At 46.8% G+C, this 23,244-nt stretch overlaps 2 protein-coding genes across 7 annotated transcripts in view; one reads left to right on the top strand and one right to left on the bottom strand.

Annotated features, from left to right (window-relative positions):
* Positions 1-3,747: 3,747 nt before the first annotated feature.
* tnfa (tumor necrosis factor a (TNF superfamily, member 2)) lies at positions 3,748-6,810 on the top strand. The gene is made up of 5 exons (XM_048994539.1): positions 3,748-4,254; positions 4,372-4,701; positions 5,139-5,166; positions 5,289-5,348; positions 5,665-6,810. The coding sequence occupies exons 2-5, from the start codon at positions 4,537-4,539 to the stop codon at positions 6,117-6,119; spliced, it is 708 nt and encodes a 235-aa protein (XP_048850496.1). The 5' UTR covers positions 3,748-4,254; positions 4,372-4,536; the 3' UTR covers positions 6,120-6,810.
* Positions 6,811-9,204: 2,394 nt separating this feature from the next.
* The window catches only part of gabbr1b (gamma-aminobutyric acid (GABA) B receptor, 1b), a 50,646-nt gene continuing 36,606 nt past the window's right edge, over positions 9,205-23,244 (bottom strand). For 3 of the 6 annotated variants that reach the window (XM_048994068.1, XM_048994070.1, XM_048994071.1), the window contains 10 exons: positions 21,777-21,854; positions 17,952-18,102; positions 17,318-17,450; positions 16,328-16,444; positions 15,256-15,366; positions 14,885-14,978; positions 14,477-14,604; positions 13,213-13,341; positions 12,470-12,613; positions 9,205-11,970 (listed from right to left, as the gene is read on the bottom strand). In XM_048994068.1, coding sequence (XP_048850025.1) covers positions 11,686-11,970; positions 12,470-12,613; positions 13,213-13,341; positions 14,477-14,604; positions 14,885-14,978; positions 15,256-15,366; positions 16,328-16,444; positions 17,318-17,450; positions 17,952-18,102; positions 21,777-21,854 — 1,370 coding nt within the window. In that variant the 3' untranslated portion in view covers positions 9,205-11,685. Of the gene's footprint in view, positions 11,971-12,469; positions 12,614-13,212; positions 13,342-14,476; positions 14,605-14,884; positions 14,979-15,255; positions 15,367-16,327; positions 16,445-17,317; positions 17,451-17,951; positions 18,103-21,776; positions 21,855-23,244 lie in introns of those variants that run through there. The other 3 variants (XM_048994073.1, XM_048994072.1, XM_048994074.1) reach the window with 3 other exon arrangements.

Raw genomic sequence — 23,244 nt, 5'->3', positions numbered from 1 at the left:
TTACAAAACAAAATTCCCAATACAGGATATGACTTGTCCCATATCGTCACGTTGATTTTATCATGGGGAACCCCCCCCCCCCCCCCCGGCAGGGGATGACATTTCGTTCCAGAGCCCAGAATTTCAAGATAAGCAAGAGGAATCTTATATCTTACAATTTATATGTGAATCCAAGTAGCTCTAGATGGAAATGACATAATTTTGCGGCATTTTTTATTGTTTTTTTTTTTGGGGGGGGGGGGCTGCAAGGTCTTTCCCAGGGGGGTCATTCATTTATGAAGCACTCAACGGCACCTATTATATTGATTGAAATTCAACTTTTAACTTCCCTTTCTTACATTTACATTTACATTTACAGTATTTGGCAGACGCCCTTAGCCAGGGCAACTTACATAAGTGCTTTGAGACTCTGCAATTACAGTCTGGGAAGAGAGGATACAATGTTTTTTTTGTCCAAGACACACAATACATGACAACCTGTGGCTCTGACTGCCGGAACCCGGGAGAACTTCCCTTTCTTCAAGATCCAGCTCACACTGTAAACACAGCGAGTATGGATTTGCCTGTCTTCATCATTTGTGTGATTATGTCATGCCCCAGAGCGACTGCCAAGTTCAGAAACCTATTTTATGTATCTTCTACAGTGACCTAAACTAGGGTGACCATATTTTGGTTTTCAAAAAACAGGCCACTGAGGGCATGACGTAAGGAGAGGTTAGGGTTAGGGTTAGGGTTATTCCGACTGAAAAGAGCAAATGTTAATGTGAAACCAAGAGAAAGCTTGGGCATTATTTGAAATTTTAGGCAGTAAAATTTTCCATAAAAGAGGACAGGAATGGAGAAAAAGAGGACATATAGTCTCCCGAACTAAACTGCAACCTAAATTAGAAAAAAATGCATCATAGAAATCAGAACAAAATCTTTAGCAGAAGAATGATGATGCATTGTTCTTTATCACACACGTAACCCCCTCCCCTTGTGGTCCCATGACATAAAACAAAGACGGAATTATCTGCAACCACACACAGCAGAAGGACAAACCATAACAAGCATGCATGTCTATCTATATTTCTGTTTAGGCTCCAAGTTTTAGACATTTACAGGAAAATAGTTTTTTGGCTGTTTACATGTTTCCTGTGAACCTTTCTGCATAACCACAGGAGGTATGACGGTATTACTGTGACCGCAGCTTTTGGTGAATAAAGGTCCTTTGGGATTCTAACCTGGCGCCAGGCCCCTCAGCCTTCCTACATTATAGTACAGTGAAATATGCAGTCCTGTCCGTCCAGGCCACAAGCAGGCCGTAAGCTATCTAATATAAGAGCATTGATGTTTGGTAAATTAGAGACTTTCATTAACAGAGAGAGGTGAGGTAGTGATTTGAAATGACAGAGACTAGGGCAGCCTCACGGACTGGGGGATGTGCTCTCAATTCGTGGGCCTCGATTCGCTGATTGATTCGTTTGCCTTGATTAGCTTGAATAGCTGAATTCGTCTATCTATACAGCCATCTGTCCATCCAATTTTATGTATTTTATCCATATGCTAGAAAAATATAGTACGACAGAGGAGACACCCAGTATAAGATGCCAGTTCAAATCAGATCAAGTCAGATGCATTTAAGTGACACAGCCAGTTACGATTGATCATTGAAAGAACTGAACACAGACAAAAACACGTACTCCTGCCTGTACTGATGTGACCCGAAATTTCCCAGTTATGGATCAGAGGGGCGTTTACCTCACAATGACAGGGCAGAGATGTCAAGATATTTGGAAAAGCAGGATGTATAACGAGACATTAAAGGCGAGCTACAGTGGGAATTCCGGAATATGCGTCCAGTCCTAAAGATAAACTTGTATATATAAACAAATGGTGCACAGCAATAAAAATTTCATAACGCTATAAGTACAGCGCTAACAGAAAGTCCTGCTTAATTCAGTAAACATATTATTGCAAATTCATTGTTTTGAAATTGACTACAATTGCAATTAACGGCAAAATGGCAAGAACAGAAATGAATGAAAATAACGACACTTATTATGAGAAGATACGTGCAGATACGTGAAACATTGCTTTGTCAATGAACTTTTGTTATGCGATCAATAAATCTGCAGCATTGTGAGAAATCAGAATCAGAATCAGAATGGACTTTATTGCCAAATGTTGAGCAGGTTTACAACATCAGGAAATTGCTGCGGTGTTCAGTGTGATATTATGCAATACAGAGGGAGACAGTCGGTTAGATAAACAAATAAACTCAAGTGCAATATTATGGGCAGTACTTAAATAAACATAGAGTAAAAAAAAGTTCCTTTGCTGAGCAGATTGATATATTTACAAGAGTGCAGGTGAAGTAGAACCGGAGCGACGAACACGAAACAGGGTCATGTGTTTGGCTTAGAGAGAGTGGTGGCAACAGACTTGTGCATATTGTTCATGAGACCAACAGCAGAGGGGAAGAAACTGTTCCTATGGCGAGAGGTTCTGGTCCGAATGGACCGGAGCCTCCTGCCTGAGGGGAACAGGTCAAACAGCTTGTGTCCAGGGTGAGAAGGGTCGGCTGTGATGCGAGCTGCACGCCCCAGTGTCCTGGAGGTGTACAGGTCCTGCAGAGATGTGAGTTTGCAGCCAATCACCTTCTCAGCAGAGTTGTCCTTGGTGGTGGCCCCAGCGTAACACACAGTGATGGAGGAGGTGAGGATGGACTCAATGATTGCAGTGTAGAACTGCACCATCGTCCGTGTTGGCAGGTTGAATTTCTTCAGCTGCCTCAGGAAGTACATCCTCTGCTGGGCCTTCTTTATGACGGATGTGATGGTGGGCTCCCACTTGAGGTCCTGGGTGATGGTGGTCCCCAGGAAGCAGAATGAGTCCACAGTGGTGATGGGGGTGTCAGACAGGTTTATGGGGGGGAGAGGGGCTGTGTGCTTCCTAAAGTCCGCAATAATCTCCACTGTCTTCTGGGCGTTCAGCACCAGGTTGTTGCGGCTGCACCAGGACACCAGACGTTCAACCTCCGTCCTGTAGGCAGACTCATCACCGTCCGAGATGAGACCGATTACAGTGGTGTCGTCTGCATGTATAACGTCAGGCAGATGATACAGCAAGTGGGTAAGAAGACTGCAGGACGTGGGAAAGTTCAATTCCCAGCAGAGCAGCCGCTCTTACTGCTTTGAGAAGCTACTTAAACTGAATAATCGTCACTGACATATCCATCTATCCATCCATCCATTTTCCAAACCGCTTATCCTACTGGGTCGCTGGGGGGGTCCGGAGCCTATCCCTGAAGCAATAGGCACGAGGCAGGGAACAACCCTGGGTGGGGGGCCAGCCCATGGCAGGGCGCACACACACACACACACATGCACACCTATGGGCAATTTAGCAAGTCCAATTAGCCTCAGCATGTTTTTGGACCGTGGAGGGAAACCGGAGTACCCGGAGGAAACCCCACGACGACATGGGGAGAACATGCAAACTCCACACACATGTGACCCCGGCGGAGAGTCGAACCCGGGTTCCAGAGGTATGAGGCAACAGTGCTAACCACTGCACCACCATGCCACCCTCAGTGACAGATCCAGCAGGAGAAATGTCTAAATGGTACCTTGATTGACAGATGAGCGTTTCTGCTAGGCAACCACAGCAATAATAATCATGTAAATACAGAGAGAGTAGAAAAGGGTGCGTTGTGGCTGGGGTGAGAGTGGCGCCGAAATGCTCGACAGAAGTGCAAGCAAGAGAGCAAGGTGCTGAAACCAAAGCGGAGAATGTTTTTTTTTTCCTAGCATATTCTGTGGTCGACCTAAATAGAGGTTTAGAGGAAGGAAGCAATGGAGACAGAAAGTAAGATATGAGCCGTTTTACTTTTTATTCTGCCTCACAGGCCCTGTATCGCTAACTATGGGAATGATCTTTTCTTTGAAAGCAGCTGTATCAGCATATTGATTGCCCGCTTTGCCATCCGAAGGGTATGATGGAGGGTCTGCCTGCGGCTGGCCGCACCTCGTCCACTCGCACTCCTCGCGCATGCAGGAAGCAAAAACGAAATAGCCAGCCATAAGGCAGAAGTGAATCAAAGCCAGCAGCCAATCAGGAAATCCCATGAAGACACTCGACCACAGGGGAAGCAAGCAGGGGAACAAAAGACCATAGGAGGCAGTGAAACACACATCTTCTGTGATGAATGGCTTTTTTTCCATGCTGAAGGGAGATGAAAGCAGATGAGTATGGGCTGCAGTGGAGGCGTAGGTGTGTGTGTGTATGTGTCTACTAGACAAAAATAGCAACACTTCTTTCTTGTCAAAATCAAACCACAGTCAATCCCCCCCCACCCCCGTCCCTCACTGCACCCTCCCTTACGCACAGGAGCCAGAGTTACCATTCGCGTCGAGTGACATCACTGGAGTTTCCCAGAGACCAGCTCAGTGCATAAATATCTGGAGGGGGACCCACGGAGCTCATGGCCACGGTCAGTCACCTCAGCTACGCAGCTCAATTGGCCCTCAGCGACAAGAGCTTTAGTATCATACCATGCAGTCCAACCGCAAGTTTGTCTTGGATATGGAGCCCGGGGCTCAGGAGCCCCCTCAGGTGGTGCCGCTGCAGAAAAAGGGGGCCTCCTGGAGGCTGGGTGGCCTGGCAGCCATTGCGACCCTGTGCATCGCCGGCGCTGTGCTCTTCACCATGCATGGGCAGGTAGGAATGCGGCCGCATGCTTGACTCTCGCCACACTTACCAGCATCGTAATGCAGAATATTAATACTAATGATATTTTATACTACAAATGACTAATTTTATGTATCATGCGTTACTCCTTATCCAGTAGAGGATCCTGGTGATATTTTTTTTAAACATGTATAATTGTATATTGAAAAGTGTTTTATTTATGTATGATAATAATTTATACATTTCCCATTATACAGCACAAGGTTGATGCATTAATAATGATTTTTTAGTTGTACCATTGTAAGGTGATTCGTCAGTGTTAATATATTATTGGCTAATGTGTATCTACCGCGATGCGAGTGTGGGATTGAGGGTTCGCCTCGCGGTGCTGATGCACAGCGGCTTCCTCTGCCGCCGTCCTGCCCGCCGAGCGTCAGCCAGACTGACCTTTGTCGTTCTCCCCTCAGGTGTCACATGAAGGAGACCAAGACGAAGGTGAGAAACCCTTCTGGTTGTTTCATAATCCCAGTTCGGCGGCACATCGTAAGCCCCGAAGCAGATTTTGTGCAGAGGCTGAATGACGTGAACATTAACGTTGGTCTTTCCTTCCATTTCAGATCTGCGACACACGCTGAGGCAAATTTCCCTAAAGGCCAAAGCTGCGATTCATTTAGAAGGTAAACAACACATTTACACTCTCTCAAGCATCCCCACGGTTCTGTCAGAAAACACAGATGATTCCTTGCACTATTACCATATGACTTTAACTCATTTGTCTGATGCTCTAATCTCAGGCACCTTATAGCACTAGGTTACAATTTATGTGTGCTCTCTGGGATCTGATCCCACAACCTTTGCACTCCTATCACAATGCTTTACTTATTGAGCTGCAGGAACTTCAAGCTTGAGTCACTGCTGTCCAGGAACTGCTCAGGACAGGATGAGCAATTCCACTGGCTTTCTGACCCCTTACACCCCTTGTCCCCCCTCCAGGTGAATACAACTCCAAGTTATCCAACGATTCGGCAGTGTGGCATTCCGAGGTGGGCCAGGCATTCGCCCAGGGTGGGTTAAAGCTGGAAGACAACAACATCACGGTCTCCCAGAGTGGACTGTACTTCGTCTACAGCCAGGCGTCCTTCAGGATCAACTGCCACAAAGCGAGTAGGGACAGCCACGAGCAGTTCCTGCACCTGAGCCACACTGTGATGCGCTGGTCCGAGTCATACGGCGGCGTCTGGAAACCGCTGCTCAGCTCTGTGCGCTCGGCGTGCAAGAAGGTGGAGACGGAGCAGGACACTGGCGAGCACTGGTTCAACAGCATTTACCTGGGTGCCGTGTTCAGCCTCAACAGGGGTGACAAGCTGCACACGATGAGTAACGAGAAGCTGCTGGAGCACCTGGAGGGAGAGGATGGGAAGACCTTTTTTGGGGTCTTTGCGCTGTGAGACATGGGGATGTGGGCAGGGATGTGGGCCCTGAGATAAGCGGACATACAGGTGTGCGTATGGACAGAAAGGTCCATCGAAAACTAGGAACCGACCAAGATACACAGCAAAGGTGAAAAGACAGCAGCCGAGGGGGATCAACAGAATCCCTCACTGGAGTTTTATACTTACCAATGTTGTTTTATATTAAAACACGATTTCTTACCATGATACTATACTCGTGTATAAGTGAAATATCATTGCAGTTTATGGTCGTGCAGATTATGTTTATTACTATCACTGACTACTTCTGCGATGCACTAAAGCCTCGTGTTCGTACTGTTCCATGATCACCGTATTTGAATGTGAAATATTATAACTAAGCAAAAAAAAATTGCACATCACCAGGAGTTACAAAAGTGCCATAGAGCTAACAACATAAATTTATTTCAGTGTTTTTTTAATAATTATTATTATTTTCGAACATTGTTCGGTGTTGTTGAATGTATATTTATTGATGACTGGATCAATTTATGTATTTATTTATTTATTTATTTGATGTGTCTAATGACAATGACTGATTAGGAATTTATTTTTATTTATATCTATTGAGCATTTTTTGCTTTCTGTTATTTATATGTTGTTTTTTGGTTCTATAATGATTTCTTCTGTAAAGTCTAATATTTAATAAAAAAAGGTTCTCAGAAATCTCTTCCTTCGTTTTGTGTTTCTGTATTTAAGACATTCTGGCTTATTATAATTATTATTATTTATTTTTGTGGCGCAGTGGGCTAAGCCTGTGTGCCTGTAATCAGTAGGTTGCCGGTTCAAACCCAGCCTCAGCATGACCACGAGTCCTTGAGCGAGGCCCTCAACCCCCCAGCTCCCTGGGCGCCGCTACGGGTGACTGCTCTTAGTGGAGAACTTACTCTACAAAAAAGAGCTAGTTGAGGGAGGCATACGGGGATCAATAAAGTATCGATTTATCAATTTTTTTTATTAGTTATTCTAATATTTTTTCTAAAAGCTGAAGCTCTAAAGTGTTTCCGCGACAACCTTGATCAGTAAAAATAAAAATAATTCAGTCAAACATAAATTGGCTTGCATCTCATTCACAGCACACATATTTCTTATATAAACAAAATGGGGAATTTACTTATCATATGACACAAATAAATGGTTTATACGCTTGCGGAGAGTTCTACATGGAAAGCAGTCGGAATCCAAGGTCGTCTACAGGCACATAAGCAGACACTCGGCACATTCAGTCAGCGCGTATGTGCAGTGATTCTCCAGGGAAACGGCTGTTTTCGCTCACGGAGAGACCCGCTAATCTGCACTGCCAAGCTGGGATGAAGCAGATTAAAGCTGATGTACTCGAGGGGTTAGAGCACAGCAGAGTGCTGAGGCTGAACTGGAAAGACTTACCTTGTGTTCACCAACCGGACGGCCACCTCCCAGTAGCAGAGGTGGACGTTTCCGGTCCAGAAAGTAAAAATTCAGACCATGTTTTTGTTTCAACCCATTAATTGAATACTCTGTGACTGTGACGTAACTGGTGGGTCCTGGACCTGAAATGTCCACCTCAGCCCAGTGGCAGTGTGAAGAGGTGTTTGGTGTGCATGATTGATCGAAACAAGTAACCACAGGGTTCGGCAGGGAATCTGTATTTGGGAAACACATCGTCATGCTCAGGGGGACTGGCGTGTGTGACAGCACATGTTTCAGAGGGGAAAACACCAGACAGGCCAGTTGGGGACAGGAAAATCTTAAACACATAAAGGTCCATGGAAGGAGATCGTGGGTGTACAGGGGTGAAGATCTCTTCCAAATTAGGAAATGCTAAAGAAAAATTCGAGGGCAACAAGAATGACACGCGGTGCCTAAGGTGTGGTCACAAGAAAGGCTGGAAATACTCTTCAGCCTCATGCAAATGAAATGAAACAATGTGATTAGCATTAGCGTGACCATCATTTGGGGAAGTAATGGTGACCTATGACAAGTGTCTGGGGGCAGATTCAGTGAGGGCCGCCTGCACAGACGCTATTGCGGATTTTCAATTCAATCTGTTGAGACGCTAAAATTCAAATCGCTTCCTCCGTTTTATATCAGTTTCCGTTTTTATCTGCTCATGAGACCGAATACCCAGTCCTAAATGTGCTTATATATGGCCTTGACTAACTAGTCAATAATCTTCACTAATTACATCTCTGAAGTGTTTTTTCCACTTAGTAAGACAGAAGGGTATTGAACAACAGTTATATAAATCAGTTATATAAAACCAATGCAACTTTCATAGAGTAGTTTCTTTTACATTTTTTACTCTGCTTTTTCTTGTATAGGACAGAGCACACAAACTGAGTTCTACGTATCATTCGGGGTTTCAGAAAAAAAGGTCTAAAGGGGAGTTTTTTTTTTGTTTTTTTTTACAAACAACATTGTCTTGTGTTGCGGCTGTACGGCAAACGGGGGCCTTCCCCTAACCCACCCCGGGCGGAGGCGGGCTATGCGGCTTCCACCCTGTGTGTGGGGGCAGCTCTTTGGCCTTGGCTACTTACTCAAATGTCTTCAAGGATCACAGGGAAAATACGCCTCACGGTTTGCTGTTAAAATCAAGATGGCGGCTGGAAAGACAATTGAAAACTTTTGTCGGATTTTTTTTTTTTTTACACATGCTGAAATTAGTGGAGTTCAAAACTAAGTAGTGCAAACAAAAATGAAATTACTAATCACAGGTGCAGCAAGGTAATTGCGTGTAAGTGTGGGTCCTTGCTTCCAGTACTAGCGTTTAATTCTATTTATTTGTTCGTTTGTTTTTTTTGATTGTTTAACATGTTTTCCAAACAACATCTCGCATCTGTACAGGGATAATAAAGACATCTGATCTTAAAAATAAGTGGCATATACAGTCGATTAGTAAGCCTTGGCGCCATCTAGTGTTACCACAAAGATAGGGGTTAGCCGGTCAGGCCAGAGATGACAGAACAGCTGCTAAACAGCAGGGGGCAGAGTAACAAAGAAACTACAGTCGCCAACCAAAAGCTGCGAGGAATTGAAATGTTCATGACACCAGGTGGACTGAACAGACTCACTCATTAGGAAAACATGATGAAAAACAATCACTTTATTTAACTGTAATAACCATTCCTTTTATCGCATAACAGGTAACATCATAACAATAGCAATTTTAAATATAAATATAATTCCAATACCACCGATTTTAAATGTGCACAAGAACACGCTTATGACATTAAATGGTTCTGATACCCTTGTACCGTATCGGCTTCGTGACACGCATCATCGTTAACATTATTGTTCTAAAGCACAGGAACGCAGAGGGTTTGGCTGATTTAAAAAAAAATAACAAAGAGACTAAAAATTAGACGTATTATAAGGATTATAATAATCCCAGGGGTGGGATTATTATTAAAGACTTTCCGGGTAGGAACTGTTGCTGAGAGAAAACACTAAGTCGGGGTTTCCCAGTCCAGTCCTCAGGGCCCCACAGACAGTCCACATTTTTGCTCCCTCCCAGCTGACTGTCTGGCAGGGAGCAAAAACATGGGCCGGCTGGGGGTCCCTGAGGACCGGATTGAGAAACACTGCTCTAGGAGAAATATAACAGAAAACAACTTTAAACAGACCCCAGGGCTCTTGCTTTGTGCTTAGCTGTTAAATAACGTTAAACAGCCCGTCGAGGAGGTAGGCTAACTCTGTTAGCACATACACAGCATTCAGCCGGCCTCTGACACTGTGAAACTCGCTACATAATGCTTCCTTTAACTATTTATAGCTACAGAAAATCAGTCTCGATAATAAGCTACAGTCACACAACTTGTGTGGACTGATCCCAACTGAAACAGAAAACAAAATAATGCAGCAGCATCAGATATTAATTAGTCCAGTTTAATGAGGAAAGTAATTTTATTTCCTCTTACATATTAATTGCTTTCATCACGCGAGACCCTTTATCATGGGGACGGAACAGGCTGTTTACGTACATCATGTGCTATGAGATGCCAAAAACTGGCCCACTTTGGTAGTGACACAGTACAGAACCAACGGAACCGGCCGCACGATACATGAAAAGATATGGATTCAAGCTTTTGGACACTGGACTGGTACCAGAAAACTCATTAATGTTACATAACAGCAAGTCTAAGCTGATAAACAGCTAAACACTAGTCCCTCGGCCTGCTATAGTCTACTACAGAGTTTCGCAATCCGGTTCTAGGGACCAGCAGCCAGTAATTTTTGCTCCCTAACGAGAGCTGGGAGGGAGCAAAAACATGTCCTGTCTGTGGGTCCCCAAGAAACGGATTGGCAAACGCTGGTCTAATACATGGACACAAACCTCGCTGATTACAAAGTAACGTTATTACATGAAGTCCCATGCTTTTGGTCATACTGAATTGGTCTTGTGGGATGGCTGGGGGGGGAGGGGGGGATTCAACCTGAACACCCTCTGCTTACAGGTCAATGTGCAAATTCAGGGATCAGATTTGATTTTCCAGGCCAGGACAGCAAGGTCACCATGCTTGTTCTTGTCAGAGAGGAAGGGTGAGAGGCCATTAGCTACAAGGACAGGAAGTCATACTTACATTCCCCCCAAACGCAGCCCCACATCCACCCAGCAGACAGACTCCCACAAACAACAGGGACACTGCAGACTCCTGTGGCCACCTCAACTCCGCCAATTCACACCTAAGAGCAGTGTGTCTCCAAACATTCCGAAAACGATGTTTTCGAACCTAATGTTACTTTCGGTTCCAAATGAGCCTTCACCGATAATCGCGAGAGAACAACTTCAGCCTGTGAGCTCCGGCCTCGGACAGCCAGACCTTTCATTAAGGCGATTATCCAAAAAGCCCCCCCCTTGTTAAAGCAGCCCAAAAGAGGCCCCTCTTTTGACTGAATGGGCAAATCTGCTCCTTGGGGGTGGCGAGGGGGCATTAGTCCGAACCTTCAGCAGTATGACAGTGAATAATCCCCCTGCTGAGTGAGGAGTATCTAACTGTAAAGTGACTTTAAAAGATGCAGGGCTACAGGACTGGAAGTGGCTGGGCCAACAGCAGCATTTCACCTCACCTCTGTCGCCTCAGGGAAGGATTCTTGGGAGATTCTCAGCGACCAGCCCTGTACGGCGACGATTCCCATTAACCGTGTCTCGCACGCACACACACACACACTCACACACTCACACACACACACTCACACACACACTCGCACACACGCACACACACACACACAGACAGACAGACACCTACTGTTTCCAGGAAACATATATCTCATGCACCAGCAGCGAATATGTTTAAAAACGATGGCATGGATTACTGTAGACAGGAGGCCAACCCTTGTGCTTTCACTCAAGTGGACAGAAAGTGAGTGAGAAGAAAAAGGAGAGGGAGAGAGAGAGAGAGGGAGAGAGGGAGAGAGAGTGTTGGGGTTAATCGTTAATTCCCATTAAAATCTCACCTTCTGAAACAAACCATCCAGCTGCTCATTATAAGCTATGGCTCATGCTTCGGCTTGTAACAAAGACGCTCCTTCTTTTCCCTCCCTCCTTCCCTCTTTCCTCTTCCCTCCATTATTTGTAGAGCAGCTGCAGGCGGCTAGTGTGACAGTTGTTACGGCCTATCTTGCCATCGGGCTGGTAGAGGTTGGAGGAGTTGGAGAAGGAGGCAGAGATGGGGTGGTTACCAGTAGAGGGTAGGGGGTAGCCGGGCGGGGGCAACATGGATTTGGGGTCGTTCTGCGCGGAAGGAGGCAGGGAAGAGCTGTGGTTCTGGTTCTGGGTGGAGGAACGTCTTCTAGAGCGGAGAGCCTGCCGTTCGGTCAACTGGTTCCTCAGCTCCGACACCCTCTCTTCTTTCTGCGAGCATGATGAAGGTGGAACCTTCACATCATTCTAGCATAAGCATCTTCTACAAGATTCAAGGTCCAAGATGGCTTGCTGGCCATGTGCAACAAAGTGCATCAAAATTCTCAACCATTCACACCTAGTGGAAACCACAGCTACACATACAGCTAATAGAGAATTAACAAATGATAAAGACTTAGTAGATGTGCAACTCTGCACATTGTCACTGTGGGGGCTTCTACGTGAGGAGGCTCCAGACAATGTTATTCATTGACTGACGAATGAAAGATTGAAAAGTGTCTTTGATGGGTTACATTTCCCACAGATCAGCGACATGCAAAGTGTCAGACACCCTTCAATTAGAGCTGCTTAAGACGGAGTGATTCACAACAGGGAAAAGGAAGGAAGAGGAGCATGAGCAAGGAAAGAACACACAATGCTGACTGAAGGATAGAGAGACAAACAGGTCAGAAGGAAAAGTCAAGAGGAGATCCAGGGAGAGCTGGGATACCTCCTGAATGATCTTCTGCAGCTCCTTGTTCTCCCTCTCCAGTTGCCGTGACTTCTCCTCGTCATTGTTGTTGGTGGAGGAGCCCGTCTTCATGGTCTCCTGCTGCTCTGACTGCCACTCCCCACGAGTGATCAACCGCCGCATCTACGGTACCGTAGAAATGTGGTGTGGGGGTGCATTTCAAGGGGCCCTATTGTACTCTTCCCGTTTTTTCCATTTATTTTAGTGTATTATACAGCTTTATGTGCATGTAAACGGTCTGCATCTCTGCCTCCTTCTACAACTCCTCCTTTTTAAGGCCCAAAGTATATGCCAAAGGGAGTCAGAATTCCACCCTTTACTTCCATGACATAATGAGGTCACCTTGTAACACAATCCTTATTGGCCACCTACCAGCAAGGGTCTGTCTATAGACTGCAAGTCAGAGGCAAAATGTGTAGGACAAACTGACCAATCGAGAATTCACTCAGATGTACCTGTCACCAAAACCAGCATCAACTCAGCATACAGCACCTGTGCATTTGTGCTAACACTGGGAACCAGGAAACACAGGGTAACAGGGAATGATCTCCGTAAGGTTACATCTTCAAATCCTGGAGAAGGAAAAGACTGCTGTACCCTGAACAAGGCATGCAGACGGAATCCTCCCCAGGTAACTATCCGCACTGCAAAGTTGATGTTAGACCCAAGCATCATGCTGGGTCACTTAGAAGATTATAAAGACGCGATGTCATGCAGCGTACCTTAGGGATGAAGAGCACGACCAGTGTGATGTAGACAGAGAAGACGATGGCCAGAGATGCAAAGGCGAAGGAAGCATCCTGCTGGGAGGACAGGATCATGGTGACGGGGGCTGTGATCATGCACAGCACCTGCAGGGACATGGGGGGGAGAGAGGGGGGCACCAGACCGGGATGTTTAGTTACAATTTCTCACCCATAATTCTCAAGAGCTGCATCATTACCTTCAAAAACATCATTTCAGCCCAGCACATATCAGATACATCATTATCTTTAAAAGCTTTGTTCGGAGAGCATCAGGAACGCCGGCAGGAAGTGCCACTGCCTAATTAGATCCTCCATCTTGGTGACTTGTCGCTGATTTTGAATAATTCATTTGCCTGAATTCCCGCTTTTTTCCGCTACATCGAAATTCGCGAAGCTCCACTGAACCGTGACATAGGCTCACGCGACACATCAGTACGTAATGAAGTCCCGCTCGACCTTCAGTCCCTTTAAGAAATGTGTAAATCTGGCTTGTTTACCGTTTCACATTTAGCGTTTCGCTAAACAGATTAACAGCCACTTGTTGCGGAGGGCTTGATCTCCAGATTTTGATTCTCACCCTAGCAGGAGTCTGGTAATAGCTATCGCCGTCAAATCAACGTGCCATATTTGAAAGTCAGAGGGCTTCCCACAGAGAAATCGTTTTCCAATTTCTACACCAAACTCAAGGGACTCGCAGGCCTTCCTTTGTTAACTCCTGGAAGAAGGACACTTCAAAAGATACATTTCTCCTCTTCAAAAATTTCAGCCAATCTTACTACTGACCAGAAAAGGGCCAGAAGCCGTAAGGGGTGGGAAATAGGAGAAGTCAGGCAGGAAATCACAAGACAGAATTCCTCAAGATCCATTCATGTAAGACGGTTCCAGTTTTGCTAAAGTCCACTTGCTGGCAGAGCTGGGGGGGGACAGAATTGAAATCCGCCGGTTATTACCGCCAATGTGAAAAAAGGGCTTCTCTGCTTCACATCTTTTTAAAGCATGTTTTTCTAAGGCTTCTTTCAAGTGGGACGGCCAGTTGAAGGCGTTCCAGCTCTCATCATCTCCTACTTCGCATTAAAACTGATATTGGCTGGGTGATTCAAAAAAAAAAAAAAAACCCCATTAGTGACTCTTATAGGGATGTGGCCTGAAATCAGAAGTTCTGCAGGAGCAGACGAAAGTGGAAATCGGTGTGGGTGACGCAGGGGAGAGGCAGACAGGGCCTGAGATTCAGGGGACTTACCGCCACGTTATAGATGGCCATTCCCACGGCCCGATGGTCATTGATTTTCTCTGTGGAAACGGACTTTGTCTCATAGGCCAGAAATATCCCCAGCAACAGCAGAAGACCCTTGTAGCCGTACACCACCCCTAAAGGGCAGAGTGTAGCCGGGGCGGACAGGAAAGACAGGTAAACAGGCTGATACAGACAGACAGAGAAGATAAGAGTCAGCAGGAAGACAGACTGAAAGACAGGACTATAGATGGACAGGCAGACACACAAAGCACTGAACATGCAGACACATACTGTATTCAGAGAGAGACAGACACTAAAGCTGAGATTGACAGATGGTTGCAGGCAGACAGATAGACAGGCAGGCAGACAGATAGACAGGCAGGCAGACAGACAGACAGGTGGATCTGACATTACCCAGCCACGTGTTCATCTTTTCCGAGCTGCAGTGCTCCAGAAGGGGCTGAATGAGCACATCCAGGTCCTCCTTGGGAGCTTCTTTGGTGAACTTCTACTTAGACAGAGAGGTAAAAAAAGCACAGTGAAATTCACAGCACCGCCGAGAGTCGCGAAAATAACCCGTCCCGGCTCCTCACTGACAGCAGCTTCTGCTCTTACACCCTTTCATATTCCAGCTATTCAGCACTGTACCAGCAGGAGGAGTTCCAGGTGTGATCAAAGATCACAGTCATTTGTTATAGTAGGATAACATACAATTCACCGGACTGGGCACAAAACCACTCAGAGGATCCACCTGTGCGCTGAGAGAAGAAAAGTCTTGCAGGCACCTCTACAGTGATGTGCAAGGGATCCACGATCTGCCATATCATGAGGGACACGATGTCGATGAGTAGGAGCACCCCCACTGTGGCATACAGCTTCCAAGGTTCCAGGTGCTGCTGGGATATGGGAAGGACCAAGCATCATATCAGTGGACATCTGTTTGTGAGTATAGCAGGAAGACTCTATACGTCAATAGCAATATTTAGTAAATATTCAGAATAGAATCAAATGATGAGAGTCTAAGGAATAATCACGACCAAGTGCAAGAAAATTGGTTTCCCAAGTAAAGTGATTTACTTAGGTCTTAAGTTAAAAAGTCTATATATGTATATATATACACACACACATATATATACACACATATATATACACACAAGTCTAAATCCTATATTGCTAATCTGCATTTATGGGAAAGTGGAAACCTGACAATTATGGGCTGGTTGGGGGGTCACCTCTGGGTGCTCAGTGGAAGTGGCACTGGACGAGCTCTAGAGGGCGCTCTAGCAAATCATTTGGACGTCAAGGTACTAATGCTGTGCAGTGGACGACAAAAACTGAAGCCCTGACTCAAGGAAGTCTGTGAGGATTCAGCCAGGAAGCGGCAAGCAAGTCGGCAGCTTGGAGTTTCAGTCACAAAAGGCTTCTGATAACCATCCAGGGGGCAGGAACAGCTCCATTATGAAGGGTCCTGCAATTCTACGTATTTTTACCACATATCCTGAAGAGGACGGCAAGAGAGTCTTCATCAGGCCCATCAGGAGACACACAGGGCACCAGGCGAGGAACCAGAGTATCAGTATATAACCGACCCGGATTAACATTCTTAAGCAGTCGGTCCAGTGAAATGTCCATGGTGCACAAAACATCAAACTTTGTTTTTTCTAGCAAAGCTGCATGCATATGTGCAGCAAATGTGAGGCCATTGTTCTGGAGTTAATGTTCGCGTCGTTATCAAAGGCCAGGACAGCCAGCGTCGCTGAAGGGCACCAGCAGCAAACAGGCAGCCCGGCCCTCTGCAGCAAAAGGGTGTGGATGGTACCCCCCCCCCCCCCCGGGCGCCCCCGCTGCTGCAGTTACCTTCCTCTTGTCCTTCTTCTCATCCTTCTTGGTGAAGACCGTGTGAACCCACCAGATCTTAGTGAACATGCTGCCGTAGGCCAAGCTGAAACCCAGGCCTAGCAGCCACAAGCGAAACTGTGGAGGGAGGGGCACTGGGATGAGCGCCAAGCCCCAAATACCCCTCTAGGTCCTTCTCCCATTCGTTCTTCGACTCTAGCCTGCTTTCTATCTGTTTTGCCCTTTCCACACTGGTTTAACGCCAGTTGTAGTTTTTTTGGTTTTAATCCGTCCATACAGTGAAGGTCATCATTCTATGTTAGCGTCCTTCCATTGTAGAGGATAATGGGGCTTTTCAGACGTTACAGAAACATTCGTGCATCTACGCAAACCCACGTTCTGCACCCAGACACAGCTCCACCACTGCTGACCCCGACAGGGAAAGAAAATAAATACTAAACGAATCTTCTTTTCCCAAATGTTATTTTAAGGCTATAATTTAGTTTAGCCTTTTTTTCATTTCTCACAGTTAAGTGCTTTTTTAAAGTGATTTCGTCCTACTTTCTATTTTTAGCAACGATGGCCCCACTGTAATGACAGTATAAACATTCGCCTGCAGTGATTTCTTAACTTTAAACTCCAAACCGGACTTTCCTGCATGCTGTGGTTTCACATTTACAATTTATTTGTGTAAAGTGACGTACAAGTGAGGCGATCAGTATGTCATAAACAGACAAGGAGCCAACTAGGCATGAGTTACCCGTCAGGGACTGACGGGTAACAAGCGTAAGTCATGCATACTTAATGCATAATTAACTAATAATTATTTCAGCTTGATTTAATTAACTATATTGTTAAACCTATCCGGACCTATTTAAAGCGGACATAACAGCAGAATGCAGACTCTGATATTCCCCAGTGAAACATTACACTTCCTACACTAAAGGACAAAGACAAGCTGGAGTCAGCTGGGGAGTGACATCACAGTGGCAGGCCCCGCCCCCTCCATACCTGGCAGACGACGGGGAACTGAGCCCGGTGCACGTGAAGCCCATCAATGCCCAGGGGGAAGATGGCTGCCAGGGCCAGCATGCAGCCCACGGCCGTCATGTTGTTCAGGTAGGGCTGGGAGTTCTGGATGTACCTGCGGCATGAGCATCTCCAATGAGCTACAAGCCACAAGGTCACATGTATAACTAATGTAGCTGCCGGCCACGGCCACACAAAGGGCCACACACACTCCACAGTGAACAGGCCAGTACTGCCCACAGGATGCTAGAACGTGGGTATATAAATTTGCACACTAATAAAGCACATTTTATTGTCATTTCTGAAAGATAATTCCTAGATTTGTCGTGCAATTAGGGACAAAATCGACAATCAGCTGCATTTAGACACACAGTGTCACACACACACGTTTGACAGTTAACTGCATGTAGACACAGTGGTATGCACACATGCACACACACACGCATGCATGCGCACACACGCAGGCCTTTGACTGGAGATGCATCTTACACAGGGAGCAACAAAACAGCAGATGTGGCTGTCACACAGACGCGAGGGCAGACTCCCTGGACGGCACGCCTCGCCACGACAGCCGCCGCGCGGAATGCAGATGACTGTGGTGGCGGCGCCCACCCACCTGACATTGCTGTTGTAGATGTTGAACGTGAGACACACGATGCCCAGCAGGATGCCGAGGCCAGCGAAAACTGACACAGACACGAAAAGCTTCTGGGACAGGAAGCGGAACTCCTCGATGACCACGGTCTGGTCTGCAGGGGGGCCCAGGCCTGTGGAGGGACAGGGAGGAGGCAGGTGACAGGAAGCACTGCAGTGAGAAGAACTGAAAACGGAAGGCGGAGTGTCAGGGACAGGAGGAAAGAGAGAGAGGTGGACTGAGACTGTGAGACAGAGAGAGAGGGAGAGAGAAATTAAGAGTGCGATGGACTGAGACTGCGTGACAGAGAGAGAGATGGAGACTGAGAGTGGGAGACAGAAACAGAAAGCAAGAGAACAATGGACTGAGACTGTGTGACAGAGAGAGAGGGAGAGACAGAAAGTGAGAGAGGGAGACAGTGGGAGGCAGAAAAACGGAGACGGACAGAAAGTGAGAGTGATGGACTGAGTGTGAGACAAAAAGACAGATGGACTGAGACTGCGAAACAGAACGAGGGAGAAAAAGACTGCAAATGGGAGACAGAAGAAGAGAGACAGAAAGCAAGAAAGAATTGGACTGAGAGTGTGAGACAGAGAGAGAAAAGATAGAAAGGTAGATAGAGAGAGAGAAAGAAGAGCTATCTCTGTTTATGTTCAATCATAACTAGTATCTTTCTATATTAACACTCCTCTATTGTTTAAGTTATTAATCTAAATTGTTTCTTTTCTGTTCATGCCAATATAGCACCTTCATAGCTGAGAGAAAAACACACTTTTCCACTCTAATAAATATGGAAAATCTATTTTAGGAAAATGACAAGCTGTAATCTCCATCTGAGAAACAATAAACAAAACTGGCAACCGTTCGAGACAAGGGGGGGGAGTGTTGCCAAACTTGGCAACCAAATGCGTCGCGACCCAAGGAAGACCGCTCAGAAGAGACGCTCCACGAGCGCTAACGACGCTGACGCTTTCCGCTCCGGCTCTCGTGACTGTTCCTGCCTGACGGGCGGTTTAAATATAACTGTTACCATGTGCCTGCGTTGCAGCCGGATTGCATCGACCGGAGACGACACGCGTCGAGACGGCAGCCCAGCAGGACATGGCGCGCAATGCGGGAGGAAGGCGAGCGGCGCGAGCGGCAGCATTACCGCCATATCCGCCATCCGCGTCTGCCAGGACCCGGCCGCACTGCTGTCGCTTTTTAAGTGACTAGGGGAGGGAATTTCCTTCCCGATCTACCGTAGCCTTGTCGCGGGACGATGACCCGCGCAGACTCCATGACCATGAAAGGCATCAAGAAGGCAGCTAACAACAACTTAACAGGCTGATGATGAGGCTCCAGTCGCAGGAGAAGGGCATGCTGGGTAAATTTGGGGAGACACTGTGGCTGCTGCCGTTGTGGGGGAGTGAGGGGGGATCTTTACACAAGATAATGTATTATCCTTTTCAAATACATCCATCATCCATACCACCTATTCAATCCAATTCATTTTTATATAGCGCCTTTCACAACAGAGTTGCCCCAAGGCGCTTTACATGAATGTATTGTGATGCATTCCTGCATCATTTACACAGAATATTTACCCAATGTAGGGTCATCTTGGGCCTGGAGTCTATCCCAGGCAGCATAAGGTGCAAGGCAGGGGACACCCTGGACAATATGACGGTCCTTTAAAATAGAGATTACTATTATTGGCTTCTCAGGAGTATAAATATACACGTGCAAAAAAGCAGTGACTGCAGGGAAGCTGCCTGCAAGAAGCCACTTCAGAAAGGAAGTCATCAAGTTACACTGTAATAAAAAGCTGCTGTACTGTAATTAGGGCACTTCCTGCTTGTTTTAGTGTTTATGTGCGTCCATGCGGCCACGTGCGGGGCCTCCTGTCAGCAAGCCAGCGCTGTTTAACAATCTCACCCTGCCCTTGATGAAACAATCAGGACAGAGCGTTACCAAGGAGACCGAGCTCCACGGTTGCCACGGTGATAGGAGGAGGAGAGCAGCGCCGCGGTGGTTGTCAGGGGCGACCGGAAAGAGACCGAGAGAGCAGGGGAGAGGGGACGGCGCGAATGAAAGTGAAAGAGACCAGATTGGGTGAGGAGGGAGAGCTTTTCTGCTTTGGGAAGCGGTAACATGCTGGTTCCCCATCATTTGGCCTCTTTATGCTTGGCTTTGACCTGAATTTTTTTTAAATGGAAAGCAAAGGAGGCCGATGGGCTGGGTGGTGCGGGGGGTGTCCTGCAATGACTTTGCTTCAAAGTGGAGGGAGGAATCGAGTCCTGGGAGGCGAGCTGTGCGAGGGCCCAGCCAAATGGAACACCATGGTCACATGACATCCCCCTCCCAAATTTAGGCCGAGCCACTCCCCCTTCAGGAGACAGCAGTCGCTTGGCCCACGGAGGGAAACGTTTTTTTTAGGATCTCCGCAGGCTCCATGAGGCGAGCCCGTCTCCGGGAGGAACGAATTAAATGGCAGCAGGCTCTGGGGAGGGGGGTGATGGAAAAAAAACAGGCAGTGAATGGGTCGGCCCCGAATCCCTCCCCTCACGTCAGTAAGCAGGACTGTGGGAGCCCAGCAAGCTCGGGATGCTGACTCCACAGAGCACACCTGTACAGGCCCACGCTCAGCTTCCACAGCAGAACCGAAGTGAGGCATCGGGGCGGGGGCGATATGCTGAGTGTAGCCTCTATTATCAACACTCCCGCCCCCCAGAAACAGGTCAACGTCCGGGCAGGCCAGAGAAAGTTTCAGAAACCAGCCCAAAATCCTCAAAAAATGGGACGAGTAGCACTATGCAATTATACGCAAGACAGAAGAAGTTGGGCCCGTGGTGAAAAATGTATAACGGAGACGTGGCAGTCGACAGGAATCCTGCACTGATTCGGATGGAAGCGTCAAGATCTGGCCTACAGAAGAGAAAACCTTCAAGGCCTCACATTCACACTGTCAACAGAACGGGACACGGGAATGAGACCCAAGTTGCAGAGAGTGCTTGAAATGTTGGGCACAGAGCAGCTGGCCGGTGGATGTACAGGAAGAAGAGGCGGTGGCGCAATGGAGCACGTCAATGTGCCGAAGTGTGGACTACAGGCCTGCGTTAGGGGCAGTCTGCTTAATGACTTCCTGGGCATTTTCTGGACTGACTACTTATACTACAACAAGGCTGCTCTTTAAATGTGCTCATAAAGGTGTCTTCAAATGGCAGCCACCCCCCAATAAATGCCACTCTGGGGTTTAGGGGCAAATTGGTGGATGGTCATGTTGCATTGTCTGTACTCAGTGTTCAGATGGGGAATAATGACGATCATCCATCCATCCATCCATCCATCCATCCGTCTATCCGTCTATCCGTCCGTCTATCCGTCCATCTGTCTGTCTGTCTGTCCGTCCATCTGTCCGTCCAAGGGTGTAGGGGAATTTAAAATTAGGGGGACACAATAAATTTATTTTTTTTTTTTGGTGGTGGACGAATGTTACGAAGTTACATTACAATGAATTATTTGGTATTTAAAATTCAGCAATTAATATCCACAACCCCCCGATTTTGCTATTATTATTAATAATGCATAAGTGTCTTTTTCCCTTATTTTCTACTTCATACATCATCTGCTCCCGTTGTTTACAGCTCGCATCACTGTCACAGGCTTAAGGCCAAACAAAAGTGACTGCTACCTTGATTAACCTGAACAGCAAATCTCATTTTTGTGAAAAAGATGGATAGACGAATAAACGGATGTCGATACTAAGAGGGGAGGACAAGTACTAATGAGGGAAGTGGGAGCAGATCAGAGATCGGTCAAGCTCACCTATCCACCTGTCATTGCCGTACCAGGAGAGATTTCCTTTGGTGCTGTCGTAATACCCAATCTTCTTGTAGCTCCCACCTACACAAGGGGAGAGAGAAAGAGAGAGAGAGAGAGGGAGAGGGGGGAGGTAGAGGAAGAGAGAGAGAGGGGGAAGAGGGGGACAGAGAGAGAAGAAGAAGGAGAGAGAGGGGAGAGAGAGAGAGAAGAAGAGGAAGAGAGGGAGGGGGAAGAGGGGGACAGAGAGAGAATAAATAGAGAGAGGGGAGAGAGAGAAGGAGAGAGAGAGAGAGAGAGGGTAGTGTTGAAATACCCACCAAAAACCACATCAAAACCTACCCTCCCGGTTCATTAGAGCGGGAAAAAAACATGTCAGCACAATGACAATTAAATCATAAGAGAAATTATTCACATAATAACAAACGGTGAACTTCACAGCCTCCACAATTTGCTGTCCAAAACTGAATGTTAACCAGCCAGGGTTGTGATACTTTTTTGCCAAACTCTCCAGGGTACCAACTCTGAAACTCAACATGCAGGAAGGCAGAAGCAGCCTAACAAGTCTTGGGCTTCCAGTGGGCGTCTGCCCTGAAGCCACCTGCTCCTGTGCGAAAACCCTCCTTCCCAGTGAACTCTAAGCAGCTGTGAAAGTCACCGGGGCCAGTGTAGGGAGCTCAGTCGCTCTGGCAGCCACCACTGCAGTGAATATCCACACCACAGTAATCACACTGCGCAGTGACACCTGTTCTTCTGCTGCGATCCTGGGACCGAGGCATTAAAAGGCAAACCAACTTGCCTCTGTATCAAGGGTCTAATAGTAAAGCCCTGGTAGGCCTTTTGTATTCATTCTGGATGATTTGCCTATTTAATTGGTCCCATTGGCCAAATCCCTGTACTGTTTAAATATATGCAGTTCGCCCAGTGCACCACAGTAAATCACAGTAATTCCTCAGAACAGGACGTGGAAACCTTCATGCTCTCCCCATTATTATAGGAAAAATAAAACTTTCAAGATGCCTGGCTTGAAGATTAATTAGGGGAGGAAACGGAGTCGTAATGGTACAGCCACAGCCCCCTGTGGTTTGGCCCCCCTGCCGTCAGAGGTGTGAGCCAAAGGCTTCAGTCTGTACAGCAAGACGGCAAGACGGCACTGGTAAAGGAGAAGGGAGAGCAGGAAATGGAGAGGGGAGAGAAGAGCTGAAAGGGCTTCAGTGGGGAGACGTGCCACCACAGCCGGTTCCCGAAAAGGCTGACGAGGAAGGTAGCTTTGGGACGACGGCGACCGGGATCAGCGGGACAAGCAGACCATTCGACTGACACTAAGTGAGGAATTTGCAGTGACAGTCCTATACGGATGGGAGACGCACATCGATTTAACGTCCAACTCAGAGCTACAATTTCCCAAACTTCAGTTTCAGCAGCCAAGAGGCTCTTAAACTTTCAAATAATGAATTTGATCACTTTAAATTCA

This window comes from Brienomyrus brachyistius, chromosome 23 (assembly GCF_023856365.1).
Source record: "Brienomyrus brachyistius isolate T26 chromosome 23, BBRACH_0.4, whole genome shotgun sequence".
Taxonomy (NCBI): Eukaryota; Metazoa; Chordata; class Actinopteri; order Osteoglossiformes; family Mormyridae; genus Brienomyrus; species Brienomyrus brachyistius.
This window is presented reverse-complemented; position numbering and strand designations above follow the sequence as displayed.

Bases quoted from the DNA above. Each gene is read 5' to 3' on its own strand.
- tnfa (XM_048994539.1), top strand. From the start codon at position 4,537: ATGCAGTCCAACCGCAAGTTTGTCTTGGATATGGAGCCCGGGGCTCAG. The intron at 5,167-5,288 runs GTGAGAAACCCT...CTTCCATTTCAG, and splicing joins TGAAGGAGACCAAGACGAAG to ATCTGCGACACACGCTGAGG. The intron at 5,349-5,664 runs GTAAACAACACA...TCCCCCCTCCAG, and splicing joins AGCTGCGATTCATTTAGAAG to GTGAATACAACTCCAAGTTA.